The sequence below is a fragment of the Coregonus lavaretus genome (genome assembly GCF_964263955.1).
Source record: "Coregonus lavaretus genome assembly, contig: HAP1_SCAFFOLD_1406, whole genome shotgun sequence".
In the NCBI taxonomy this organism is placed as follows: Eukaryota; Metazoa; Chordata; class Actinopteri; order Salmoniformes; family Salmonidae; genus Coregonus; species Coregonus lavaretus.
Window position 1 is genome coordinate 1,997 of NW_028158646.1, and position 11,650 is coordinate 13,646.

General features: G+C 43.8%; 1 protein-coding gene across 1 annotated transcript; it reads right to left on the bottom strand.

Annotated features, from left to right (window-relative positions):
- Positions 1-544: 544 nt before the first annotated feature.
- LOC311123716 (TBC1 domain family member 15-like) lies at positions 545-3,812 on the bottom strand (the record flags this gene model as incomplete). The annotated part of the gene is made up of 4 exons (XM_084197955.1): positions 3,561-3,812; positions 2,802-2,900; positions 2,640-2,711; positions 545-707 (listed from the first exon to the last, which is right to left on the bottom strand). Coding segments are annotated over exons 1-4 (358 nt in total), but the record flags the coding sequence as incomplete, so codon positions are not given.
- Positions 3,813-11,650: the final 7,838 nt, after the last annotated feature.

Sequence of the window (11,650 nt, forward strand, 5' to 3'; positions counted from 1 at the left end):
TATATATATATATATATATATATATATATATATATATATATATATATATATATACACACACACACAGTGTGTGGAGAGAGAGAGAGACAGAGAGACAGACAGAGAGAGAGACAGAGAGAGAGAGAGAGAAGAGAGAGAGAGAGAGAAGAGAGAGAGAAGAGAGAGAAGAGAGAGAGAGAGAGACCGCTGCAAACTTAACCTTGTTTAGTCTTGCCAGGAACAACCACAGGACGGCAAGGCCAAGAACAACAATTATATGTTGCATTGTGGTTCCAGTACCAGACTTGACAGTTCAAAGAAACTGGCCATTTTTCATTGCAGTAGCCTACAGGTAATGCCAACATATCAGCTGGACAGGTAACGAATAGTGACATTTTGGCTCTCCATAGAGGAAGCATGATGATGCTAAATCATTGACCTTGTTCTCCATGACTTTCCCTGACTAAATAAAGGTCAAATAAAATGGCCATTCTGCTATGTCCTTTTGTGGCCTACTCCGTACTGCTCTATTTTAGGGTGTCCTGCTGTGTTCTCTTCCACTCACCTCCTCCATTGTTGCTGGGTTTCTTCCTGAACTGGACAGTGTGAACCATGTCCCACTCTGTCTCACAGCTCAGCTGGTGCTCCACCTGCCTGGGAGGCATGTCTCCTGTGGCTTGGCTCTGACCCTGGCGCCGCTGGCCCCATTCAAACACAGAGCTAAACTCCTGGGAGAGAGAATACAGGTATACTCAGAGCCATAGATATCCATTTACAGTAGACACACACCTATATACAGTACTATCTATATACAGTACATGGTTCTGGCTGACTGGGTAGGTAGTGGTACAGATAAAGACAGTAAAGGCTGGAAATACTATGAGAGAGGCTATTAAAATTAAACGAGTTTTGACAGAGAAAGAGAATAGGGGATGTTTTTTTTCCTCCACAGAGAAGCTAACTGACAGACATCTGTCCTGAGAGGGTTAGTTTCTATGAAGAGATGAGCTAGCTTGTGTGCTTTCATCACGACCGGGCTGAACCATTTTAGATTCAGGAATCAGGATATACTTCTGGGCTTTGGTTTCCAGTTGCATCTCTGCCATCAGGGTTTTTATTTCAGTCAGAGATCGCTAGAATATATCTTTATTCCAGTGCAGCAGAGAAACGGAGACAGGAAACATGAAGCGATGCTGCTGTCTGTAACACGTCACATGATCAAGGTGATTGGAGCCAGACTGTGGTTTGACAGTCATCATCCAACTCTCAAGACAACTGATGTGTCACCATGGATACAGCCAAGCCAATATATCAGGTGGAGTGTTAAGCTGCGCGGGCTGATATTTCTACTGGGTGATGCCCGTGCAGCTTAACACTCCACCTGATATATTGGCTTGGCTGTATCCATGGTGACACATCAGGTGGAGTGTTAAGCTGCGCGGGCATCACCCAGTAGAAATATCAGCCCGCGCAGAGAAGCACGAGATTTCTAGAGTTTTCCCCCTTAGCTAACACTATCAACGTTTCCCTTTACTGTGGGAATTGTGATCGAATCAATGCGATATTAGCCACTTTCAATGCAACATACCGAAACAAAACGAACAATGCAAGACTTAGTAGGCAAAACTCTACTACGCAAGAGATTTTGTTGTAGGCAGAACGCATCGGTGTATGATTCTATTGCATTGACAGGCACCACTCCGCCCGTACTCTACACAGACCGGCGGCTTAACCTATCAGAGCTGCAGTAGGCCTATATGCAAATATACCATTGCCATATATGTATCTGTGCCGTTCACTTTGAACTGGACTGTGTTTGCAGCATGAGCGGTCGTGAGTAGATGCGCTTGTATTGAGATCAAAGCGAGATCTGCATGTAGCCACGTGAGCACATTCTGTTCATGTCCTTTGCTAGTTAGTGAGTTATTATCCCAGTTATAGATCATTCTGTTCATGTCCTTTGCTAGTTAGTGAGTTATTAGCCCAGTTATAGATCATCTCTAGTCAGCAATAGGGGAGTGATTGCTTCCTACAAGAGCACAAAACATTTACATTTCTAGACATCTTTGAAAAGCGAGTCAGGTAAAGAGCTTTTTTTTGTCTTAAAGGGACAGTTTTGTATTTTGAGACAGGCTTGACTAAGCTAAGTAGCCAATAGGCAGAGGGTAGCATAATTTGTCTAATTCTCTGTAATAATGATATCGGAATAATAATGCATTTTATTTTGTAAAGTGGTTTCTTGCATCAAACAACACCATTTCCAGTCACCTCCTTGGTCTGAAGAACAAGTGGATAAACAGGTTAATGTCAAGCCCTGCATGTTATTTTTTATTTTTTTCAAAAGTCTCATGTAATGTAGGCCTACATTGAACACCACAATTTGGCTGCTACTGTAGGCTGAATGATAGAACAGCTATTTGCATGTTCAACAAATTGCACTGTCTGTATTATCAGCACCAGCCAACAGTCGTGGCCGAGCCAATTAGCAGTTTTTCTATATGAACGTCCTCTCAAGATTGATCGTCTAACCTTGTTAGTATTCACGCAAGATTGATAGTCTAACCTTGTCAGTATTCAAATATGTGCATGTTTACATTTTGTTTATGATGACCTAAAACAAGGTACATTAAATCTAAATATATGTGTAAATAACATTTAACCTTGGCAGCACACAGCATGGCAGAGTGGTCAACATCTTCCATGGGTTTATATTCCAGCACTAGGTCTCCATCCTGGTAGAAATGAAGAGAACTGATGTTAGTCTGATCTGTGGCCATTATAACAGGAAAGGATACATCTCATTATCTTCCGTATCGACATACCCGGTCTAGGATACGCAGGGATCCTGAAGTGAGAGAATCCTGCTCCTCACTCCTTTCTGGGTTGGTGTGTATAAAAACTCCATCATGCTCATACAGAACCTGAGAGAGAAAGAGGTTCATACATTCAGAGATTAATACAACTCCTTTTATGTTGTTGTTGGAGACTTTGTACACAAATAGGTCTAATGTACCTACTAGCAAGCTATCGAATTTAATCCAAACCAAGTGCTATTTGCATGTGAAAATGTAATGGGATACATTTGCTGTATTCTTTACATTTTTGTTGGCGGCTCTTTGAACATTGACCAATTTCACATTATTTCACTATTCTACCTTTTCTGGAAGCTGATGTGGCTAGCTAGGTGGCTCAACCAACTTCCTGACAACTTTTAAACTGTTTGTTTTGGTAGTTGCTAGTACAACAACAAGTTAGCTCAACTTGTCACTATGAAAGCTAATAACATCTGGAAGACGACAGTTTCAAAGTTTTACAAGTAACTTCATATGACCGCTAACAAACTTTGTTTCACCTGAATCTGCACTACTCTGCCAACTGGACAGGCTACTTCTGCTAGCTACTGTAGCTAACTTAGGTTGCTAGCAGTCAAGTGTCGGACAATGGTTTCTGCAACTTCCAGCCAACTGATTTCGGTTAAACTATTTACAAAACCTCACAGAGAACTTGATCGCTTGACAATGTGAACAAAACAGAGCACTTAAAAAAAAAAACGAAATGCCACAGATATGTTTTCTCAGCACCTTGAAGCCAGCAGAAGTCGCCATGTCGCTGCCGCAGCTGATGTTTACGATGACGTAGTAGGACAGCTCACGTGCTTCCAGTTGTTTTATGAGTTTTTGGGGGGGTTTTAGATGAAATAACGAAATACTCGTCAATGGGTGTTGCTAAATCCCTTGAGGTTTGACACATTCATTGTAAACCAAACGACGCAATTAACGAGATCATTGAAATAGTTGTGTGTATCTCGCATTCAACAGAGATTATTCTTGAACTGTTTGTTGTTCAAGCTTCCACTTCCGTAAACATACGCCAGGAGGGTTCATAGCGCGTTACTAGGGGTGTAGTCATTATCCTGAATCTGTTGCAAAACGTTTCGTAAACGGAACGAAACGGGGAGGGACCTACCTTAATTTGTCCAATAGAAACTCGTTTTTTTTGCAACTGATTCGACTAATGATTACACCCCAGCTGTAAGAGGAGGAGGTGGCACCTTTGGACTTCGTTATAGGATGTGGACTTCTGTAGCTCAATTGGTAGAGCATGGCGCTTGTAACACCAGGGTAGTGGGTTCGATCCCCCGAGACCACCCATAAGTAAAAATGAACGCACACATGACTGTAAGTCGCTTTGGATAAAAGCGTCTGCTAAATTATATTATGTTGTTTCATTTAGGCCTATTATTCAAGACAAAGGGTGAAAAAAACCTATACATATACAATCATGTCATAGACTGGTGTCATACCTTAAGCCAGCAGGTGATTAAATCAACTGAAAGACAGGAGACCGGAGCATCTCTCTCTCTCTCAATTCAATTGGCATGGGAAACATGTTTACATTGCCAAAGCAAGTGAAAGATAAAAACAACAAAAGTTCCAAAGGAATAGAGACATTTCAAATGTCATATTATGTCTATATACAGTGTTGTAACGATGTGCAAATAGTTAAAGTACAAAAGGGAAAATAAATAAACATAAATATGGGTTGTATTTACAGTGGTGTTTGTTTTTCACTGGTTGCCCTTTTCTTGTGGCAACTGGTCACAAATCTTTCTGCTGTGGTGGCATACTGTGGTATTTCATCAAATAGATACGGGAGTTTATGAAGATTGGATTTGTTTTCAAATTCTGTGTGGGTCTGTGTAATCTGAGGGAAATATGTATCTCTAATATGGTCATACATTTGGCAGGAGGTTAGGAAGTGCAGCTCAGTTTCCACCTCATTTTGTGGGCAGTGTGCACATAGCCTGCCTTCTCTTGAGAGCCAGGTCTGCCGACGGCGGCCTTTCTCAATAGCAAGGCTATGCTCACTGAGTCTGTACATAGTCAAAGCTTTCCTTAATTTTGGGTCAGTCACAGTGGTCAGGTATTCTGCCACTGTGTACTCTCTGTTTAGGGCCAAATAGCATTCTAGTTTGCTCTGTTTTTTTGTTAATTCTTTCCAATGTTTCAAGTAAATATATTTTTGTTTTGTTATGATTTGGTTGGGTCTAATTGTTGTTGTTGTTGTCCTGGGGCTCTGTGGGGTCTGTTTGTGTTTGTGAACAGAGTCCCCATTCCAGCTGACTGATGGGACTCTTCTCCATGTTCACCTCTCTGTAGATGAGTGCTTTGTTATGGAAGGTTTTAGAATTGCTTCTTTTTAGGTGGTTGTAGAATTAAATTGCTATTTTCTGGATTTTGATAATCAGCGGGAATCGTCCGAATTCTGCTCTGCATTCATTATTTGATGTTTTATGTTGTACACAGAGGATGTGTTTGTAGAATTCTGCATGGGGAGTCTCAATGTAATGTTTGTCCCATTTTGTGAATTATTGGTTGGTGAGTGGACCCCAGACCTCACAACCATAGAGGGCAATGGGTTCTATAACTGATTCAAGTATTTTTTGCCAGATCCTAATTGGTATGTCACATTTTATGTTCCTTTTGATGGCATAGAAAGCCCTTCTTGCCTTGTCTCTCAGATCATTCACAGCTTTGTGGAAGTTACCTGTGGCGCTGATGTTTAGGCCGAGGTATGTATAGTTTTTTGTGTGCTCTAGGGCAACGGTGTCTAGAAGGAATTTGTATTTGTGGTCCTGGCAACTGGACCATTTTTGGAACACCATTATTTTTGTCTTACTGAGATTTACTGTCAGGGCCCAGGTCTGACAGAATCTGTGCAGAAGATCTAGGTGCTGCTGTAGGCCCTCCTTGGTTGGGGACAGAAGCCCCAGATCATCAGCAAACAGTAGACATTTGACTTCAGATTCTAGTTGGGTGAGGCCGGGTGCTGCAGACTGTTCTGTTCGTCTCCTGAGTGGCGCAGTGGTCTAAGGCACTGCATCGCAATGCTAACTGTGCCACTAGAGATCCTGGTTCGAATCCAGGCTCTGTCGCAGCCGGCCGCGACCGGGAGACTCATGGGCGGTGCACAATTGGCCCAGCGTCGTCCAGGGTAGGGGAGGGAATGGCCGGCAGGGATGTAGCTCAGTTGATAGAGCATGGCGTTTGCAACGCCAGGGTTGTGGGTTCGTTTCCCACGGGGGGCCAGTATAAAAAAAAAAATGTAATCACTAACTGTAAGTCGCTCTGGATAAGAGCGTCTGCTAAATGACTAAAATGTAAATGTAAATGTTCTAGTGCCCTCGCCAGTTCATTAAGATATATGTTGAAGAGGGTCGGAGTCAAGTTGCATCCCTGTCTCACCCTGTGGAAAGAAATGTGTGTGTTAGTTGTCAATTTTAACCGCACACTTGTTGTTTGTGTACATGGATTTTATATTGTTGTATGTTTTTCCCCCAACACCACTTTCCATCAATTTGTATAGCAGACCCTCATGCCAAATTGAGTCAAAAGCTTTTTTGAAATCAACAAAGCATGAGAAGACTTTGCTTTTGTTGTGTTTTGTTTGTCAATTAGGGTGTGCAGGGTGAATACGTGGTCTGTCGTACGGTAATTTGGTAAAAAGCCAATTTGACATTTGCTCAGTACATTGTTTTCACTGAGGAAATGAACTAGTCTGCTGTTAATGATGATGCAGAGGATTTTCCCAAGGTTGCTGTTGACGCATATCCCACGGTAGTTATTGGGGTCGGATTTGTCTCCACTTTTGTGGATTGGTGTGATCAGTCCTTGGTTCCAAGTATTAGGAAAGATGCCAGAGCTGAGGATGATGTTAAGGAGTTTAAGTATAGCCAAGTGAAATTTGTGGTCTGTATATTGTATCATTTCGTTTAGGTTTAGGTAATTTCGTTTAGGTAAACTCTCACATTTACCTCTTATGGCTCCAGGAAGACCTCTTTGTCTTCACAGAAGAGAGAGAGAGAGGGAGAGAAAGAGAGGGAGACAGAGAGAGAGAGAGAGAGAGAGAGAGAGAGAGAGAGAGAGAGAGAGAGAGAGAGAGAGAGAGAGAGAGAGAGAGAGAGAGAGAGAGAGAAAAATATATAGACAGTGGGGGAAAAAAAGTATTTAGTCAGCCACCAATTGTGCAAGTTCTCCCACTTGAAAAGATGAGAGAGGCCTGTAATTTTCATCATAGGTACACGTCAACTATGACAGACAAAATGAGAAGAAAAAAATCCAGAAAATCACATTGTAGGATTTTTTATGAATTTATTTGCAAATTATGGTGGAAAATAAGTATTTGGTCAATAACAAAAGTTTCTCAATACTTTGTTATATACCCTTTGTTGGCAATGACACAGGTCAAACGTTTTCTGTAAGTCTTCACAAGGTTTTCACACACTGTTGCTGGTATTTTGGCCCATTCCTCCATGCAGATCTCCTCTAGAGCAGTAATGTTTTGGGGCTGTCGCTGGGCAACACGGACTTTCAACTCCCTCCAAAGATTTTCTAGGGGATTGAGATCTGGAGACTGGCTAGGCCACTCCAGGACCTTGAAATGCTTCTTACAAAGCCACTCCTTCGTTGCCCGGGCGGTGTGTTTTGAATCATTGTCATGCTGAAAGACACAGCCACGTTTCATCTTCAATGCCCTTGCTGATGGAAGGAGGTTTTCACTCAAAATCTCATGATACATGGCCCCATTCATTCTTTCCTTTACACGGATCAGTCGTCCTGGTCCCTTTGCAGAAAAACAGCCCCAAAGCATGATGTTTCCACCCCCATGCTTCACAGTAGGTATGGTGTTCTTTGGCTGCAACTCAGCATTCTTTGTCCTCCAAACACGACGAGTTGAGTTTTTACCAAAAAGTTCTATTTTGGTTTCATCTGACCATATGACATTCTCCCAATCCTCTTCTGGATCATCCAAATGCACTCTAGCAAACTTCAGACGGGCCTGGACATGTACTGGCTTAAGCAGGGGGACACGTCTGGCACTGCAGGATTTGAGTCCCTGGCGGCGTAGTGTGTTACTGATGGTAGGCTTTGTTACTTTGGTCCCAGCTCTCTGCAGGTCATTCACTAGGTCCCCCCGTGTGGTTCTGGGATTTTTGCTCACCATTCTTGTGATCATTTTGACCCCACAGGGTGAGATCTTGCGTGGAGCCCCAGATCGAGGGAGATTATCAGTGGTCTTGTATGTCTTCCATTTCCTAATAATTGCTCCCACAGATGATTTCTTCAAACCAAGCTGCTTACCTATTGCAGATTCAGTCTTCCCAGCCTGGTGCAGGTCTATAATTTTGTTTCTGGTGTCCTTTGACAGCTCTTTGGTCTTGGCCATAGTGGAGTTTGGAGTGTGACTGTTTGAGGTTGTGGACAGGTGTCTTTTATACTGATAACAAGTTCAAACAGGTGCCATTAATACAGGTAACGAGTGGAGGACAGAGGAGCCTCTTAAAGAAGAAGTTACAGGTCTGTGAGAGCCAGAAATGTTGCTTGTTTGTAGGTGACCAAATACTTATTTTCCACCATAATTTGCAAATAAATTCATTAAAAAGCCTACAATGTGATTTTCTGGATTTTTAAAAATCTATTTGTCTGTCATAGTTGACGTGTACCTATGATGAAAATTACAGGCCTCTCTCATCTTTTTAAGTGGGAGAACTTGCACAATTGGTGGCTGACTAAATACTTTTTTCCCCCACTGTATATAGAGAGAGAGAGAGCGAGAGAGAGAGAGAGAGAGAGAGAGAGAGAGAAAGAGAGAGGGAGAGAAAGAGAGAGAGAGAGAGGGAGAGAGAGAGAGAGAAGTAGAGAGAGAAAGAGAGAGAAAGGAGAAGAGTCTCTGGGATGGATGAGGCTAGTATCTCAGGGAGACAGGAGGAGTCTCTGGGATGGATGAGGCTAGTATCTCAGGAGAGACAGGAGGAGAAGGAGTCTCTGGGATGGATGAGGCTAGAATCTCAGGAGAGACAGGAGGAGTCTCTGGGATGGATGAGGCTAGTATCTCAGGAGAGACAGGAGGAGTCTCTGGGATGGATGAGGCTAGTATCTCAGGGAGACAGGAGGAGTCTCTGGGATGGATGAGGCTAGTATCTCAGGAGAGACAGGAGGAGAAGGAGTCTCTGCGATGGATGAGGCTAGTATCTCAGGAGAGACAGAAGGAGAAGGAGTCTCTGGGATGGATGAGGCTAGTATCTCAGGAGAGACAGGAGGAGTCTCTGGGATGGATGAGGCTAGTATCTCAGGAGAGACAGGAGGAGAAGGAGTCTCTGGGATGGATGAGGCTAGTATCTCAGGGAGACAGGAGGAGTCTCTGGGATGGATGAGGCTAGTATCTCAGGAGAGACAGGAGGAGAAGGAGTCTCTGGGATGGATGAGGCTAGAATCTCAGGAGAGACAGGAGGAGTCTCTGGGATGGATGAGGCTAGTATCTCAGGAGAGACAGGAGGAGAAGGAGTCTCTGGGATGGATGAGGCTAGAATCTCAGGAGAGACAGGAGGAGTCTCTGGGATGGATGAGGCTAGTATCTCAGGGAGACAGGAGGAGTCTCTGGGATGGATGATGCTAGTATCTCAGGAGAGACAGGAGGAGTCTCTGGGATGGCCCCTGGAAGTGTCTGAAGGGAAGTGTGTATCACTTTCTCATAAACTGTTAAAACTCACCACTCGGTCTGTTCCCACTGGAGGCTATAGCAGTCAGTACCAACACTCTATGTGTAAGTACACACACTCTGTGAAGAACTGCTTCATCTCTGGTTCACTCAACCACAAACATGATGATGACTTCCACAGTTAGACAGGGTATGAGTGCAGTTTGTTTTTTTGGTTGCCTGTGTTGCATGTTATTTTTCACATATCAGTTTGCAAACAATATTTTTAAAAAAGAATCATTGAGTTAATAAAGCCGCATACAAACATGGTCCATTTTTTTGCTTTCTTGAGTAAGGCAGCTCCAAAATGCAGGTGTTTCAGCCTAGCTCAGTGCTTTCTGTGGTTGTGGGGCAGCCAGCGGAAAATACGGAGCGTAGGGGTTGGTAATGTTCTCTAGATGCGCCGTGATTGACTCAGTGTTCTGTCACTCATGGGGACACTATGTCACCACAAAATCTACGGGGAGAGATCGAAAAATTCAAGCCCCTTTGGTGCTGCCATAGAGTTACATTAGAAGTGCCCATCCAAGAAGGCTCAAGATCATTGGCCACAGATAAAATGATTCAATCACATTATATCTACAGTGGCTTTGATTGGACTGATCATGTCAACATCATACTTTCAAAATCTTAGCTAGGGGAGATCACGTGACCCTTGAACGAGATGGCCGCATGAACTAGGAGCTCCGCACAAGTAGTTTCCAATTCCTAATCTTACCTCCACTTCAAGTTTAAACTCATTTAGCTTTAGTCAAAAAGTCATGGCGGCTTCAAAAGGCAACACTACAGGTGACATTTTTACCCGGACTCGAGTACTAGCGACGGAAAAAGCCTCCAAGAAGCAGCTAGCTTCAGAAAAAGCTAGCGCCATTAGCCAGGAGAAAGAGGACTCGTCCCCCCCCGAGGCCCAACGAATGCCAACCTCGCACTCTGTCGAAGACATCTTTTCTGAGCTGAGATCCCAACGTACAGAACTCAACACTAAACTAGATGCCATTAACGCTCAGCTCAGTGCGATAGGGGGCAAGGTGACAATCCTGGAAAATGCCTTGCCTGACATAAACAACAAGATAACCATAAACGCGGGGCGCCTGGACGAGGCAGAGGGGCGAATCCTATCCACGGAAAACTTATTGACAGACGCCATGGAAACAATAGCATATGCTAAAAAAAAAATAGAGCAGCTGGAAGAGAAAACAGAGGACCTGGAAAACAGGGGGCGAAGGAATAATTGTGTTCTATTAAATCTGGGCGAAAAAGAAGAGGGAAACATGCCACTGATCCGCTACCTGCAAGACAAACTTCCCGAGTGGCTCCACCTGTCCACCGACAGACCCATAGAACTCGAGAGAGCTCACCGAGCACTGAGGCCCCCACCAGCAGCCAGACAACCACCGCGCCCAATCACCATACGTTTCCTGAGATTCACCGACAAGGAACGAGTCCTACAGGCGGCGAAAACCAACACCATTACAGTGGGAAACGCCAAACTCACCTTACTCCAGGACCTGTCAGCTGGAATACGCCGAAAGCGCCGAGAGTTTGACGAGGTGAAGAAATGCTCCATTGACCGAGGCATCTTTAGGGGATTCAAATACCCAAACGAGCTCAGGATTCTTCACCAAGGAGCCCTGCGACACTTCAAAACTCCAGAAGAGGCAAAACGTTTTTTGAAAGACAACCCCGGTCAATGAGAAATGGACCATTGACTAAATGCGATTAATGCGATTACTGTTATTACTAAAGGAGGTAAGACAACATATAGCCGATATCCAAAGACCCACCGCCCTGCTAAATTTCATTATAGCCGTCCAATCTATATTTATGTTCCTTTAGCTGAGAGGGATAGGCCCCATATTATAACTTAGGCCTACTGTATGTAGGCTGGGCTATTGATTTTATTTTCTCCCTTTCTTAATGTGGTCTGGACGGGGGCTACGTTGTCAGTTACTCAATGCGGGCGGAGAGGATGAGGCATTTCTTTGGTGGGGAGGGGGAGACGTTGTGCGTTGCTAACTGTTCCCGGTCTTTTTTTTTGTTGGAACACAGAATTGTGACTGAGCGGGGAGGTAATAGATCCAACGGGATATGTCGAGTTGTTTGGGAACTCGGCTGGGGTGTTCAGAGATTGTTA